This window comes from Spea bombifrons, chromosome 11, assembly GCF_027358695.1.
Source record: "Spea bombifrons isolate aSpeBom1 chromosome 11, aSpeBom1.2.pri, whole genome shotgun sequence".
In the NCBI taxonomy this organism is placed as follows: domain Eukaryota; kingdom Metazoa; phylum Chordata; class Amphibia; order Anura; family Pelobatidae; genus Spea; species Spea bombifrons.
The window spans coordinates 17,746,238-17,764,355 of NC_071097.1; the positions used below are offsets into that span (position 1 = coordinate 17,746,238).

At 38.3% G+C, this 18,118-nt stretch overlaps 1 protein-coding gene across 1 annotated transcript; it reads left to right on the top strand.

Annotated features, from left to right (window-relative positions):
* The first annotated feature begins 952 nt into the window (after positions 1 to 952).
* TM9SF3 (transmembrane 9 superfamily member 3) lies at positions 953 to 18,118 on the top strand. Its single transcript, XM_053449920.1, has 15 exons — positions 953 to 1,218; positions 4,921 to 5,116; positions 6,006 to 6,128; positions 7,107 to 7,267; positions 8,641 to 8,718; positions 9,479 to 9,610; positions 10,031 to 10,197; positions 11,114 to 11,208; positions 11,465 to 11,595; positions 14,292 to 14,431; positions 14,735 to 14,803; positions 15,177 to 15,323; positions 16,048 to 16,131; positions 16,472 to 16,548; positions 16,781 to 18,118. The coding sequence occupies exons 1-15, from the start codon at positions 1,147 to 1,149 to the stop codon at positions 16,846 to 16,848; spliced, it is 1,740 nt and encodes a 579-aa protein (XP_053305895.1). The 5' UTR covers positions 953 to 1,146; the 3' UTR covers positions 16,849 to 18,118.

The window sequence follows — 18,118 nt, forward strand, 5'->3', positions numbered from 1 at the left end:
ACACTATTTTTTACAGGGAAGTGGGCAGGGAGTGGAACATGCCAAATGCCACTCTTGTGACCTTAGTGATCCAGAGAAGCGGTACTTCATCCGGAGTCTCCATGCAAATCCAGAGAGTTCCCAGAAATTACTGTATAACCCCCAACATTTCAAATGAGAGGAACACCTTTGTTTTAGGTGGGTGTGGCTAGGGCTTTACCAAGCCTTTTCATGTGACCTCACTACTGTATATTTATTAAAGGTATTAAGAATAATGTATTTTATTTGAATAACTGTTGTTTCTATAAACATTATTATTTTCATGGCTTTAGAACATTGGGGCACACTCACCAATCGGAGGAGAAAAGAAGAACAGTGTGATTTGAAGGCAAAAGGGGAACTGCTCCTCCTAAAAAAATGAAACTTTGTGTAATACACCATAACTCCCTCTAGACTGTACGCTAGTTTGTGCAGGGCCCTCCTCACCTGCTGTTTCTGTAAATCAAATAGTTATGTTTATACTACTTGTAACGTCCTGTCCACCTACTGTGCAGCTCTGCGGAATACGATCGCACTATATAAATCAATTCTAAATACTCCATTACAACTCAACGTTGCGGCATGTTACATTTACGGCTGTGAAAAGTCTATATATTTTGTTAGACAGGGTAAGTCTAAATTCCATGGGTAAATAAGACATCCACCTGTGTGTCAATGAGACTTTAAATATGGCAAAGTATAGTATCATTCTTGGTGCGTGTGGCCATATCTATGTGTGCCACTGTTACATAATTACCATCTATATACCATCTATATACCATCTATATACCATCTATATACCATCTATATACCATCTATATACCATCTATATACCACCGAAGCCTTACAACACGTTATAGATCACAACCCTTTTGTGCCAACACAGGTATCTCCGCCCCCCGTGGACAGACCGTGCACTTCCGGGATGCTGGCAGGAGGTGAGGCACTTCCGGTCCGAAGCTCCGTGGCCGGATGACGTGGCTGAGCGGCCGCTGAGAGGGTGGCGGGTGTCGGAATAGGGCCAGTTACAGCAGCCGGAGGAGGACCAGCAGGAAGCGGTTGGTAGGAGGGACTACCGAAGGAGCCTCCGCGACATCGCCGCTGTTCGTCACGAAGTGCCAGGGCAGGATGAGGCCGCTAACGCTGGTGCTGCTGTGTGTGTCCGTACTGTGTGTCACGGCGGATGAACATGAGCACACGGTGAGACACCGGGGATAGTGGGTGGGCTTTACACGTCCCTCGGTGTGTTCCGGGATGAGGGATGGCTTCTGACTTTACAGCCAAAGGCTCAGGCCTAGGATGTGCTCGATTCCGGAGTACTTGATCCCATCAGGCCTCTGTATGTGTGTAGTCAGGGCTTTACAAATGTCATTCCGAGCGTAGGCCCAAATTTGCAATTGTATCACTCATCTGGTGCTAAGTACTTGCTGATAAATGGCTTCAGGCCTGCGTTCTGACACAGGATAGATCTCGGGACTCTGCACAGATCCTGTTCTACGAAGATCCTGTCATGTGTAACATGTTGGCTTCACATGTATCAATTATGGCTGCATTAGAGAGTTATTATATCATTGTAAGCCTCCACATGCTGCTAAAACTTGCTTTCATACATGGGTTAATTTGCTGAATTGTCCTGCACCCCTCAAAATGTAGGATTTAGACTAGATATGCTTGGGGTTAATGGTGTGCACTGATAAAGCATTTACAACCTCATTAGTTATTTGTGGATAGGTTGGTTTAAAACATTAGTAACCATGGTCAACACATTTGTTTTGTGTTTCCAACAGTAAACTGTTGCTTTTATTAAACATTGATACAATAGCAAACAAAGTATCGTTAGAAATGCATCTCGTGTTTATTTGCATGGGTTAATCTTGGTCGCAAGTAGCTTCCAACCGTTTTTTTTTAACCGGTGTTAGTGTCAACTGATTTGTCCCGACTATTGGTTAAATAATCGCCGTTCTTGTAGTACGTGTCCCCTGTGCCTTTTTTATGAATGCCTGGACAGTCACACCCTTGAGTTTCAAAGGAGTGTGAAGTTTATACCTGCATATCGCAGGTATAAATTGGTAGACATAATCTGTAGAATTTTGAATGCCATAACGAATATTTCCTTATGGCATTCAAAATTCTACAGATCATGTCTACAATTCCCTATTTAGATTTGTGAAAAGCCGACTGGGTATTCTCTGTTCCCAAAATGATTGTAACCGTACCAATGCCAAACTACATGCTTCACAGTGATGATGACTTCAGAGACCAAGTTCTTAATAACTAAAGTGGGGGTTTGCTGGACCGTTGCGACTTCAAAATTCATTATACGGTATTAAGGTCCCACCCTGGCAAGTTTCTCCTGCCTCTACATAATGTGTTTAATCGGTGATGTCACTGGATAAAAATCACTGATTTCTCTATACTTTATCCAGGGTCAACCAAGGCAAGGGTTTTCACAAACTCCGTTTTTGATATTTTCTCGCCATGGAACAATTGTCAAGGATCAAAAATACATCACTGTTCATTTTAACCCGTTTTAGACGCACATGTTTCTTTGGGTTGTTCTTCTAGGTTATTTATTATACATATGACTTTGTAGAAATGTGCTCAGGTGTATTTGACTTTTTTTTTTGTTTTCTCCAGCTTGCAAAGACCAGGTCACACTGTACATGCAGGCTTTGTATTGTTCATGACCACGACTACTGCCACCTTTGCACACCTGAGCTACACACCTTTACACTTCCTGGATTAGTAGCAGGAAATGCCACATACAAAAGTCCTGAACACATTTACTTTTCTCAGTACAAGCCTCACAGCATTAAGTAAATACAGTGCTGATTATACCATTATTTAATTGTTTGTTTTTATAATTTAATGCAAAGAAATGTTCCTGTGATGTTCATTTGGCACAGAAAGTAGGTGAAAGAGACAGCAGTGAGTGTAGAAAAGTAAAACTGCTGTCATGAGAATAGTATGTGTAATAAAGATGGAGTGTTTATTACATTGTATTCTTACACTAGTTAATATTGATAGGTAATTGGTTCTTATATATAGTCAGCATCTGTAAATTAAAGAAGTTTATTATTTCAAGTAACTTAGCAGCTTCCGGAGTCGTCATTACCATATAGTACTCAATATAAATGGTAAGAGGGATTTGCTTTTTCCCAGATAAAATTAAATTACCTGCAGGTAGGTTACTAGGCAAATACTTACTTTTCTCCTACGTAGTAGCGTATCTATTTAAACACCCTTTTCATATAGGATCATATAGTACACAATGGTGTACCCAATGTATTGCATGACTGACAGCAATGGCAGCCTCCAGGTCTACAGATACAGGACATTTATTGGTCTATGACTTAGTTATATGTAGCGATGCCCTTTTTCTGATGGGGAGCTGACATTGGTCTGGATGCCCTTTACTTTTAAACTTAACTTGATACATGTTAAGCAACTCACAGATGAAACGGTTTCTAATGCAAATTGTTACATTCATTGAACAAATACTAGCTAACGTTAACCGGTAACCTAATGATTTGGCTCCCGTCTGCTAGGAGACCCGTGCATTCACTTGGCAGTGTTTTTTATTTTTTCTGGTCCACGTGAAAACCACAAATGATGAGCATAGTGATATTATCCTGTTATCAGTAAAGCAGAAACCAGACACATGAACCTCTAAAATACATGCATTCTCTTCAGTGTTGCCTTTCTTTAATACATTTCTTGGGTTTGTCTGTAAGATGCATTTATTTTATCATAGTCTTCTTCTCAATAGCGCCGGTTAGAAAGGTTTTGTTTTAGACTGTAGATCGATTAAAAAATGAAAAAATTCTGGTGTACAGTTTTGTTGTCCATCACCATAGCAACCACTTACAACTTTACTTCAGAACTGCTCTTTGGTTTTGATGCAAACACTTAAAATATTGTGAGATGTGAAAGTTTTTTAGAATTTTAATAATTTATGTAAATTCCATTCCCATAGAATTTGCTCTTTTCAGAATACGGCCAGTTAAGACCCGGCGGGCACTGTCACTTTTTCTCTTTTCCACCAGAGATTTGCATCTAATATACTGAAAGCATTGCATCATTTATTGCAGTGCGTATCATTTAACACAATATTATGGGGAATTGTGATATCTGTGTAATGTATCTGATGCCCATTGGTGGGTTCCTATGGGTTCTTTTACATGCAGGTAAATAAGTTCTGGTCCGGTAATAAATCTGAAAACAATGCCAGTGTCTTATTGTTTACAGATAACCGTCTATCTGTGGATATTCAGACATTCAGGATGGGCAATGCGTATAAAACTGTGTTAGTCGGTACAGGCTTTAACCCCACACCTGGTTCTTCCTGGCTCTTTGGGGGGACAGGAGTACATGCTGGCTAAATTGCTTCTTCCTCCATCTGTGTTTGAACAGAGTTCTTATGATACCGTTTGCAGTCCTTACAGCTAGAACAGAGGGGAATGAAAAAGGAGATGGTAAAACGTGATTTGATAAATATATCTTAAAATAGGAAGTTATTTCAAGAAGTCAACTACAAAGGAGTTTATTCTCTAAAGGGAGAAACATGCATCTCTGTATTAATATATGTGGGGCTTTATCCAAAGCTGTAAACCAGAAAAAAAAACCGATGCAGAGTAAGAAACATCACGATGGCATGGAACGTAATGGTTGATGCGAAGTGGTAAAAGTAGTTAAACAGCCTATATCCGAGGACAGCAACATTCTGTGATACACAATCTTTTCAACAGAAGACCAAAAATACAAAAAAAGGAAATATTTCTTACTTGTGTTTTAAAAGCTTCCATATATAATTTTTTCTGCTTCCTTGTGCATTAATGATAAATGCAAATCAAATCTTTTTTTTATTGTTTCCCCCCCACCTTATTTTCTTTCTTTTTCTAGTATAATGACAAGGAAGAAGTTGTTTTATGGATGAACACGGTGGGACCGTATCACAATCGGCAAGAGACATACAAATACTTCTCCCTGCCTTTCTGCGTGGGGACTAAGAAAAGTATTAGCCACTACCATGAAACTTTAGGGGAAGCTCTTCAGGGAGTGGAGTTGGAATTTAGTGGCTTGGATATTAAATTTAAGGGTGAGTGCGCAAGTGTTATAAAAACTAAGAATATCATATTGATGTAATTAACCTATGCAATTAGTTCAGTATTATTGTATTGTATAGAACATCAAATAATCTAAATAATTTGCACAGAAAAAATAGCAATGTCATAAAACTCTAACATATCTAACATTGATGCATTTACTTTGATAAAGCTGCTATGTAAGCATGGATTTTCTTTTTCAGTTTGCTATGTTTTAAATACTGTTTGTGATGAATAGTTATGTGCTATGCTCTCTATATATCTACTTTGAAACTAATGATGATCAGAGTTAAATATATAGTTGGAACACAGATCCTAGATGCCCTGGGTTCTCCACTAGCACGTATTCACTAAAGCGGCAGTTGGCGGAGCAGTTGTAACGAAGCTCAAACTACATCAGGTCCGGCCCCAATGAGCTTCTGCTGCAAGAAAAGCTTTTTCGCCCTGTATAATACACAGTTCACACTTTCAGTGCCAAACACGTATGCGGTAGGTCCTTGACAAAATGAAATCATTCATGACTGCTTTCTGCCAGCTGATCTTTTAAACTTGGTGTAAAAACATTGATATACTTTATTTTTTATCTCTATTTTGTGTCTCAGCATAATTGTCTATTGTGTTTTAACCACGTGTTTCGCTCTGTAAAGTGTGAACAACTTATATGATCATTACCTAACTAGAGCGAGCTTTAGTAAAGCTACAAACATTGAAAGGGTTAAACGAGGGACTATTTTTTTGCGTCTCTGCAGCCATAGAATACTGCATTTTGCAGGGCTAGCCAACCTCTTGTAAGAGAAGCTCGCTAACATGTTAGGTACCATTCACTTTTTACTTGAAAATATATAGTTGTTGAATGAAGTATCTTTCTGTTTTTATGCGCAGATGATGTCATGCAGACAAGTTATTGTGAAATTGATTTGGACAAAGCCAAGAGAGATGCATTTGTTTATGCAATCAAGAACCACTATTGGTACCAAATGTATATTGATGATCTACCAATCTGGGGTAAGATATTGTATATTGGGATTTTTGTTTTTTTCCTTTATGATCAATTGAATACATTTAGATGGTCATATGATTGCAGAACCCCCCCCCCATGCATTTGCAAAGTGGACCACACTGCTATCATAGGGGGAAAAAAATTCAGTTTCACCTATAAAAAACCTATATATAACCAGTGCAAACGGGAAAAAAATCCAAAAGTGTAATTGGGTATCTTTTCTGTTTTTGCAAAAACCTCATATACCTGGTATTTTCATTTATTTACAGTGTTAAATATGGATGAGACATTTCTGAACAAGAATTTTTTTAAATGTGGTATGCTGGGAGTTCCGCCCCAATAGCGGCCAGAAAAAGAAAAACTGCTAAACTAAAGTGTATATTTTTTAAAAGTTGACATCCCAAAGTATTTTACTAGGGGCATTTTAAAACTTTTGATTTAACTATTTTAGCGCCAGTTTGTCCCAAACATTGTAGTAATAGACAGCTCAGGGAATCTAGTTAGGGGCATATTGGCCTGTCCCATGCAGCTGGTTCCACACCCTAACACCCTTTAAGTACAGCGATACCCCACATGCATGGATAAGTCATGTTTGTGCTGTCAAAACTGGAACGTGCGTGTTTCGGTTTTAAGGGACAAATTTAGGCCACTGACATTGATCAGGGAGATCAATTAATAATCAGTGACTTCAAATGTTACTCACAAGTGATCAGGTAATATGTATTTTTTGGTGTTTAAGCAGGGAGCAGCCTGTTTGGTCACTCCTGAAGGCGTGATCAGAGGGCTTGTGGGGGCTCTTTTTTGCTGAGACCAGCAGCAGCAGAGCCCTGTACAAAACACATATTAACCCCTAAAATGCCCCAATTGCGGGATTGAAGGGGTTAATGCTGCACTGTTGCTGATATGGAATTATGGAATAATTGTATAATTGAATAATTGTATGAACTTCTAAACTCTAATATAATTTGTTTATTAATACACAGGTATCGTAGGCGAAGCCGATGAAAATGGAGAAGATTATTATCTTTGGACTTACAAAAAACTAGAAATAGGTTACAACGGGAATCGTATTGTAGATGTAAATCTTACCAGTGAAGGAAAAGTCAAACTTGTCCCAAACACCAAAGTCCAGATGTCGTACTCTGTAAGTAGACAGTGGCCGTATAGCTGTGGGTTCTTGTTGCTTTTGGGCAATGTTACTTTGTATTTCATCGGTCGACCAAATTGGATATCGGATGACTCTTTGCAGATTGTGGTATGAAATGATCTTCAGTCTTTGATGTAAGATTGGCAAGTTAATGAACAAAGGTTTTGGTTTGAAACTACTGGGTCAATAGCCTTTCTTTGACATTATAAGGCCTGGCTTCAAAACTCGTTAGTCGACTATCCACAGGCAGTCCTTGTTATAGTATTTTCTGTGACTTTACGGAGCACGCTGTAGTGTTTCTAACTTTTTATGGTATTTTAACAGCCCTAACCATTCTTGACTTGGGGAATTGTGCTGTGTTTTGTAAAAAACCTGCACCCAAATCAAGCAAGCCGTTGCCGACATATAATATAGCGTTATTTATTAACACATTCCACAGATCTGGATATTCACGCAAATGCTACTTGTCTATTGGTATGCTAAGACCCATGGCCGGAGTACACATTTGTCTTTTCTGTAAAGTCTAATTAGATGGTACTTGAATCAGTCATTACAGTATGCAAAAATACTTGCGGTCCATGTTGGTGGCAACTCTGTAAATATATATGACGTATTTGGCTATGTATATATAATCTCCTTATTAACGAGAGAATGGTCGGTCACGTTGGGTCAGAATTAATCTGAGGGTCCAATCATTGTGAACTTTCTGCATAGTGATTGGACCCTGTCCAGCCCAGCATTGCAATTCTCTAGAACACCGAGGTGGACCCTGGTGCGCATTGCAGGTAGGTAGGTAGACAACACCAATGTAAAGAGAGGTTAGGCAGGAGGACTTTGGTTCGAGGGGGAGTGGGTAGGTAGAGGAGCTCTTATGCAGGCGGAGGACAAAGACTACTGTGCTGGAGTGGTAACGGTAGAGAGGAGGACAACAATGACTCCCAGTGTTAGAGGAGCCTGTGAAGCAGGAGGCCCTCAGTATGTAGGTGGAGCACAAAGCTAGTTTAGTAATAGCTACTTAAATGTCGGGCTATTTAAATAAACGAGTACTGTGGTCTTCAAGAGGAAGCATCTTGAGTCTTACATTTTATTGGTTTTGCATTATGCAGGCAATCTTACATAGAATCCAATGCGTTTGTTTGCACAGATTTCATGCCTTTTCCTCCTTTTTTTGTTTTTTATTATTGCATATTTACCTTCATTATGTTTACATGGCCAGCCAGGATAGTTAATTGACTTGAATTATTGTGTTTACAGGGTATATTTCGGCTTGCGGTAATGCTGCTGTTAATAATTGACATAGGCATACTTCTCTTAGAAATAATACATGAAATTGTTCTCATAAAAAACTTTTTTTCCCTTCTCTCCTAAAGGTTAAATGGAAGAAATCTGATGTTCGATTTGAGGATCGTTTTGATAAATACCTCGACCCTTCATTTTTCCAGCACAGAGTATGTAAAACACTAATTCCTTCTTAAAATCAAACAAAAATATTACCCATATAGTAGAGTAGTGTGCTTTTTGTTTTATCCACGTATTGTGGGCACTTATCTTACGCTTTGTTAATTATCAATTCATCCAAAGTGACATGTTAAATGCTATCAAAGTAGCATTCCAAGGTTCTGTTCCTGGGATCTTGCCAGTTACCGGCTATCTCAGATATAAATATAGTGATTGTGACCTATAATAAGCTGCTGCAGGTCGTGATCCCAAGCTATCCTAGATAAAGATGCATAGATAGTGATGGTAGAAAAGAATGAGTTGTCCCATCCAAAGAAGGCCATTCTTTAATCACTTTATGCAAATTCTCCCACAACTAATTGGGGTTTATCTGCTAAAATATCAGTGAACCCTTTCCCCATTATTTTCCAACGTACTTCTGACACCCCTTTTTTTTTTTTTGCTGTATTTATGTGAGGGGCAGCCCTGGGCCTGGTCTGTTGCTTGTTTCGTTTCATTTCATAGATGCTGTGAGTACCGTAGTATAAGTGGACCTGCTCCAAATAACGTACTCTCCTCTCTAACCAGCCCAATGAGCAGTGTGACCTAAGGAGCCTGTTCGCCCGATAGGATGATATTTGTCTGGCGCATGGTTTCCCCCACAGCCCTATCTAGAAAATGTGGCTGACCCCTTACTGTAGATTGATTTTTCAAATGTTTGAACTGGTTACATGGTGTTCTTATGGTGACAGTTGTTTATTTTTTATTTAGATACATTGGTTTTCAATCTTCAATTCTTTCATGATGGTTATTTTCCTGGTGGGCTTGGTGTCCATGATTTTGATGCGCACCTTAAGGAAAGATTATGCTCGATACAGTAAAGAAGAAGAAATGGATGATATGGTGAGTATATGGCACTAATATAGACTGATGTGTAAAAAAAAAAAAAATACAAAATCTGTTTTCCATGAATCACAATTGCTAGGTACTATTCATCAATTATTTTTCATTTTTATCTTTTTTCATTGAACTTTTTTTTTTAAATTATTTTTGCAACCATTGCTTTCATATTTGTTACACTGCTTAATCCTGGGCATAATATATTGCCTTATAGTTTTGCACTGGTCGGCAATATTTTCATAGTTGTGAATGTTGCGAACTGCCATGGTTCCAGATTTGTCAGTTGTCTTATTTTCCCCTAGGAGTCAATGCATAGGCCATTTTCAAATTATCTTGTCAAATATTGTTTAAATGTTTTCCCTCCCACTGTTCCTTTTAGATTGCACGCTTGCTATTTAATTGTACGCTTTCTTTCATTTCTAGGACAGAGATTTGGGTGATGAATATGGTTGGAAACAGGTCCATGGTGATGTTTTTAGGCCATCAAGTCATCCACTAATGTTTTCGTCTTTGATTGGATCCGGGTGCCAGATCTTTGCTGTATCGCTCATTGTAATCATTGTTGCCATGATTGAAGATCTATACACAGAGTAAGCATAATATATTTGTTTCCTGACCAGAGGTGTATCTAGGGTATGGCACCTATGGCTCGTGCCATAGGCGCCATTTGAAAGGGGGGCGCCAGTGAGCGGCTTTCAAACGCTGTCTGGTTTTTTTTTATGCGGAGGAGAGAGTGGGGTGCCTAGCAACCGCTCGGCGCCCCTCATTCTCCTCCACAAGGCCTCTACCTCCGTCCCGGTGCCGGCATTTCATGCTGAGCGCCGTAATATGATGTCATATTTCGGCGCTCAGCAGTGAAGCAGCGGGCACCAGCGAGCGGCTTTTAAACGCTGTCTTCTATATTCCCTGATTGGTTTCACAGCTTCAGAATGTCACCTTAGCATATCTGTGTTTCAGCCTTTTTCTGAGATATATACCTTATTTACAATTTTAGACATGTATTTATTTTGTTAGCTGATATTGCGTCACATATTGCATATGGGGATATGAATTAGCTTAACTGATTTTCTTTTTCATTACTAGTTTTCGCATAATGTGTTCTGTCTCAGTTAGTTTAGCATAATCTACTAGACAAACATCCTGATGCCTTATCATACTGCATGTGTTACTGCAGTGGCTCTTTGTATAGCCAGACACACTCAACAAATGAGTCTGTGAAGCAACATACGGTACATTAGCATTGCCATAAAGAATCAACTCGGCGTGGTGTATTAGAGAGGAAAGTCGCCTAAAATATCAAATGACTGCCAACCTTGATTATCTATAGATAAGTAAAGTTTATTGAAACAAAATGAGGAAAATAACAGGTTAATAACCTCTGCTACTGTATAAAACATCCACTGCTTTACCCTCTCTTACCTTACATTGATTCTAATATTGGATAAATGCATACTTTACCTACTCATACTTTTTTTTCTCACAAACATTGTTTTTTTCTTTCTTTAGGAGGGGATCCATGTTAAGTACAGCTATATTTGTCTATGCAGCAACATCTCCGGTAAATGGCTATTTTGGAGGAAGCCTTTATGCTAGGCAAGGAGGTAACGCATACTTTTATGTAATACACAGATATCCTTGAACTATTTCTTCTCAAACAGACCATAAAAGGAAAGAAAAAAATGTTTCGTTTTATTGTGCTGTACAAGTGATCCAATTGACTTTGCTTCCTATCGCTGCTATAAAAATTTCAGTATTAAGGTTTTATTTTTTTGTTTTGAGAGTAAATAGTGGATTATAGTTTTCCTATTTGTACTTTTGAGTGTCCTTTATTCACAAATAAACTATATTTACCTGCAGGTAGAAGATGGATAAAGCAAATGTTTATTGGAGCTTTCCTTATCCCAGCAATGGTTTGTGGGACTGCGTTCTTTATCAACTTCATTGCAATGTATTATCACGCTTCAAGGGCAATCCCATTTGGTACTATGGTATGTTGTTGCTTTGTTTCTGTTAATTGTGATGGCAATCATAAATCCTTTTTGTCAAATTTAGCATGATGGTAAAATATTGATAATGTAAGGATACGTCATTTGTTGAAGCTATTCCCTTTGTTTCTAGAACACGTGAATTATTATATTACATCCTGGCAAGGTAGATATTTTGATTTTATCAAACTAATGGTGCATTCCAGTTAATGGTTTGAATAAAGCTCAAAGTTTAATAGCACAATCCATTGGTAGTTCTAAGGTATGGATGTAGTTACTCTGAAAGCTCTAACAGGTTCCTTTGTTTCAAACAATGCCAGAGATCTCTTAAACAAGCAAATAACCAAATGAATATGTATTTAAATGGCTTGTGTACGGGGTTTGTTGCTCTTGGGATAATGCAAATAGTTTATTTTTTAAAATAGTTTGAGTTTAGCATATTGGGCACGCTTAAAAACCCAGCTTTCCATACCTTGTTAGCATTATGGGTACCGGATTGCATGGTGAAGCAACATGCAGATGTTCCTTCCTGGCTATCCATGGCAGCATTAATTTATGGGTTAGCTCTTGCAGCTGATTGGACAGGAAATAAAGCAGAGATCCTAAATAGTCCCCTTTACCCCAAACCCCCAGTATTTTTCTCCTGTCCTCCATCATTAGAAAGGTGGCTTTTGTGTTACAAATGTTTTTTATGGCTTCCCTGGCTTTAGTTTTAGCCTTGTCCAGGGGAATTCAGCCTCTCTCCCCTGGAAGCCGCAGTATGTACCTTTTCACCAAGGAGTTGTCAGTGTGGTCCCCTTCTTAGTGACCAGAGGGTAAACCTATGCCACTCACCCACCATACTGCTGAAGGCTTCTTGGAGATTAAGTCCGTTTCTATCGGCAGGTCTTTACCTTCAGACAAGGCCCGGTTTGCCAATGTGGTCCAAAGTTCGGCTGGGGCCTTGCCTCAACCGCAAACAGGAATACTACGAAAACAGATATTTATTATTTCACCCTCCTCGTTTGGGTGCCCATAAGTAAATGCTGCCATGTATAGCCGGGAGAACTAAAAATGAATCCATAATCAGCATAACTTTCCTTGCTTTACTCCATGGCAGCATTACTTTGTCTTCCTCTTTTGCTGTTTGACTAGTCACTAGACTGGGAGGTTTAGGTTGGAGGGATCTATTTTAGGAACAAAATATGTTGCCCTGTGCCCTCAGTCACTCTCACACTCACTCACTCTTTATCTCGTTCACGCTGTCTCTCATGCTCTCTAAATGTTTCCCTACCTTCCCGACCGTTTCTGCATTTAGTTCTGCATCTTCAATTTTCTCTCTTAAATCCTTATTCATCGTCCGCTTCTATGTGGATATATGGTGAGAGCGAATAAGAGTGTGAGAGAGTGTAAATTAATGTGGACCCCCATTTTCGTCTGAGCCCACGTCTGGCCTATTTTTCCTGGGTTTCGTGCAAATCGCCAAATTGACCACAAACCCTAATGCACAAGTCTGGTTTCCAGTTTGTGGCCACTAGGCGGCATTGTAACCACCCATTAGCTTCAATTTGCGTGATTAGGTTTCTCCTCAGCATGTGACTGTGCAGCACCTGTAAGTGCTTACGAGTTTGTTCAAACTCTTCTGTAGGTCTTAAACTGATTTAGTGTTGCAGCGTTTAATACCTTTTGAAGAACCTTTGTTTAGGATTCAGATGTTGATTGTACCCCCATGTATTGTTTTTATAGAATAAGTTGCCATTAAAATGTTTTTGTTTTTTTTTTTGTTTTTTTCTTCAAATGTTATTTCTATATACTAAATAGTTGAGTCCCTTAGAGTAGACCATCTTTGACATTTCTTTGGGTGCTTCTAGAATTGATCCGCTACTGGTGTAGTTTTCCTATCCAGTGCCAGGAAGATTCTTCAGCCCCTGTCAGAAAAGCTTCTAATGTGGGTCTCTGACATGTGCTGAACATGCATTTTCCCAATATTGCATTCCTTGGTAGTAATCTGTATATCATTCGGTCTTTGGGAATGCTGACAGAAGGGCATTCCATCTGCATTAAAGCTTTCTTTTTGGTTCTATGGATTGCGCTTTAAGTACACACGTGTTTAATCTAGACAACTATGTATTTTTGGAAGTTTATTTGGGGTCACACAGGGTTTTTTTCTTTTCTTTTCTAAGAAAAGCAAACTTTAACCTGAGTTTTACGTGCCTGGAAAATATCCAGGGTAATCGAAGCTGGTACTTCACGTACAAATAAAACTTGCTCTTACATGTTAGAGATTTATGTTTCGAAACCGTTTCTGCATTGAATTGGGGCTTTAGGGAACTTTACTTTATACTTGAGCTTTTGTCAATGTCAAATCCTGATTTTTCTTTGTAGCAGTTTCTGCATTGGTATATATATATATATATGTATATGTATGTGTATGTATATATATATAATATATTAATTTGTGATTTGTTATAGTTGCACTGTTTAGCTTCAGTGTTTTTAAGTTGCCACTTTCACCTGTTTTTACATTGTCAGCTGTATTTGAGGTTTCATAATAAAAGTTACAATCCTGGGTAGGAAGCAGCAGTGATAATTAAAAGGACAGTATAGACGCCGGGGCTCAATAATAGCTGATTACACAGACCATTTGGAGATGTTCTTATACGTCTCTGCTCCAATCAGTAATAAGACGCTTAGTAATCCAAACACATGATGTTCCCTAGGTTGCCGTGTGCTGCATTTGTCTCTTTGTGATACTTCCATTGAACCTGGTGGGGACTATTCTTGGTCGGAACTTGGCAGGACAGCCCAACTTCCCTTGTCGCGTCAATGCTGTCCCACGTCCCATTCCAGAGAAAAAATGGTAAGTACAATTAAATTGAATGTGTAAGTGTTTGCACTGATATACTATTATGATTATGTAATAATGCTCCAAAGGGATTTTTACAAATGAGTTGTTTCCATCCATGACTAACACTAGCTATAAAGTATCAACAGGGAAAATGAGTGGAAACCCCATATCCAGAATTCTTAGGAATTGTGTTTGTGTTGACACTTGTACCATGGATACTTCCATGAATGCCTTCTTTATTGTGTGCAAAGCATTGACACTTGATATAATGAGATTAAATATGATTTTCCAAAAGTAATACCTTGTTCATTGTAGGTTCATGGAGCCGGCTGTCATCGTTTGCCTGGGTGGCATTTTACCTTTTGGATCCATTTTTATTGAAATGTAAGTGTATTTGTTGTCAATACTTAGTGTAGTCAATATGGAGTATGTAGTTTTGCAGTGTTATATATTATATATAGCTTATGCTCCTCTGAGTTTGGATAATAAGGCTGCTGAATGTAAGGATTCATGTTAGCAGATTATAAAAACGTCACAGCACCCCTACACAAACTGCTTGTTGAAGAAGTAGGCCCTTTGAACTTGGCCCTAATCTGTTGTTAATGGCGTCTGTCATATTTTATTACTGAGCAAACACATGGCGTTAATATGCCACATACATGGGAGAGGGCTAACAACACGGCAAGATTCTGTGTTGGGTGGTTGGTTTAGAATTCTCTTTAGTTCATATAACTCATATTTGCTTTTTCCTCCCTAGGTATTTCATTTTCACTTCATTCTGGGCGTATAAGATCTATTACGTTTATGGATTTATGATGCTGGTGCTCGTTATCCTCTGCATTGTAACTGTTTGTGTGACTATTGTATGTACATACTTTCTCCTTAACGCAGAGGATTACAGGTGGTACGTATTCCCTTTTTCTTGACCTCATGTTTATAACAAGAAAAACTGGTGTGTGTGTAAATGGAGTATATAAGTATTGAGACATTTTTCCTAATTAGGGGGTTCAGCCACATCCATTTCTAACAGATGTACATAGGCATCTATCTCCATAGACAGACATTGGCAGTAGCATGGGTTGTGCTGAGGAACTTAGTGATTTTGAACATGGCACTGTCATAGGTTGCCACCTTTTACACAAGTCAGCTTGTGAAATTTGTGCCCGGTATCCGGCAAAATGACGGCGCTTGCGGTGACATCCTCTCACTTATCCGCCAATTGGTGAAAGATGTCACGACAAGCACCACCATTTCCGTGCAAGTTCCCGCTGGGTTATGTCCACGGAGATGCAGACGAAGATTAGGGGATAGTGGATTGAAGATAGAATAGAGAAGAGAAGATAGAAGTTGCAGAAGTGTTTGACAGAGAAGGTAGCAAAACAGAGAGAGAGAGAGATTTGCGAGTGAATGTAGATCCATGATTTTCTGAAGACAAATTTGAGCTCGGTTTTGGAGCTTTGTACTAATCACCAAATTTACCAAAAGTCCTATTGCAAATTTCCTTATGCAGGGTATATAGAATATTCATTATGCTGTGTCCCACCATACTGCCCCTTTAATACAGTTGATGAGATTTGTTTGCAAATATATTTTGTATATCTTTTGCTAAAATGTGTCATCTCTTCTAGGCAATGGACAAGCTTTCTTTCGGCTGCATCAACTGCAATCTATGTTTACATGTACTCATTTTACTACTACTTTTTCAAAACTAAGTAAGTAGATTTTTGTATACATTGTGAGATATGCTTTGTTTCATCAGTTATTCTTAGGAAAATACTTCAAATTACTTCAGTATGAGCTGTGAATCGTTGTGTTTTACAATAGATAAAACAGCTTAATTTTGACATATATTTTCTATATACTGTTTTGTATTGATTTCATACTGCTTTAGTTTTAATTTACAAGCATTGCCGCCCAGGACATTGTGTGTATGGTTCACCAGATTTTAATTTGAGCCCTGCCTTTAAGAATATTTCTCTCCTTTTGATGCCCCCCCCAGGTCCAATGCTCTCTGCATTAAAACTAATCTATCTTCTCTCTCTACTTTGCCAGGATGTATGGATTGTTTCAAACATCATTTTACTTTGGATATATGGCCGTGTTTAGCACAGCCTTGGGAATCATGTGTGGTAAGTGCCCTTAACATAAATACCTTATTTAATTTGAATGTTGTGGGAACAAAAAAAAGAAACCCTGTCATTTTAAGACCCCATCTGCAAGGGGGTACATTATCCTAATGGACATAGTTTAAACATGTACCTATATTTCATAACAATATTGGTGATTTCATCAAATTGTTTTATATAATCAGTATAAGTTTATGTCTTCTGCATTTTCTTAATCTTTTATTTCCTTTTATAGGAGCAATTGGTTATATGGGAACAAGTGCCTTTGTTCGAAAAATTTACACTAATGTGAAAATTGACTGAGGAAATCCAAGAGGAATGGGAACTTTGGATCGGCTACTACTTTTTCTGGGGTGCGGGTGAAAAATGCACATTAGTGCCAGAAGAGATTGGGTTTTAACACTGGGTACTGTGTTGGTCTCCGTTATGTGGATGGCTTAAAACGGCATCTATTTCATTGATCCTTGGTTCTTACTGACTGCTTTCTCCAACCGTTCGCAGAAAATGCTTGGATAATATGCAGTAAGCATTACTACAGTACATGGCTAATCTTCCCAAAAACTAGCTCATTAAAGATGAATAGACTAGCTCTCTTCAGTGAAGAGGACAAACAGTTTATTTAAGGCATTTGTTCCATTAAATAAAAAGAGGGAAACTTGGCTGCTCAAACTAGTTGATTAGTAGTCTTCTTGGTACCTTCTAAATGCTCTAGAAATGCTGTTCCAGGAAACCTCCTTTTCTCTAATTTTTGTTGCCACTTTAAAGATGGGTGTTTATATTTTGACTGTGGTGTCCATTATTATGCAGTGTTAAATATAGCTGCACCTGTTTTGTTACAAAAAAAAGAAAAAAAAAATGAAAGAAAAAAAAAATCCCTTGTACGTAATAACCTTCCATATAAATGGACCAGTTTCCCACATATTTATCTCTGAAACAAATGAAATGGCAGTCCAGAAATCAATAGAATGAAATAGGAAAACAGGTGTTCTTTCCACTGCAATTTATTGTATAACTGAATGGGAAAACAGTTGAAGAGATTGTTTTGTTTTTTTTAACCATTTTCAGGTCTAGATTAAAAAAAAAAAGAAATCTTTTAACAAAATTCCAATGTAATGTCCGTAGATTCAAATTAATTTTGTTTCCATGTGTTTTGGTTTTTTTTCGGTCGAGGGGGAGGGCCTCAACAAAGGCATTTTTTCTTAAAATGTAAAAGGGGAGTTGTATATAACATTAAATAATGTAACTTAGGTTTAGATCCCAATGTATTTGGATGTACAGGTTTACTACAGAGTACTTTTTTCTGACAATGGTTCATTGTATAAAATCTGTGGAGTCCGGTGGCTTTTACATCTTGCTTGCCATTGCATGAGGCTATGGTTTTCTCAATGATGTGTGTATGTTAGCTTTTTCTTTCCTCTGAAGCTCCTACATGAAATGTCAAATTTGTAATTTAGAAACATCTAATTTTTTGTTAATCCTGTCTGGACACTTGTGAAACATCTGAAGCACTGCGGCTTTAGGGTGTTCAGAAAACTGAAATAAAATTTTCAGACAAATCGTCTTGCTTTAAAAA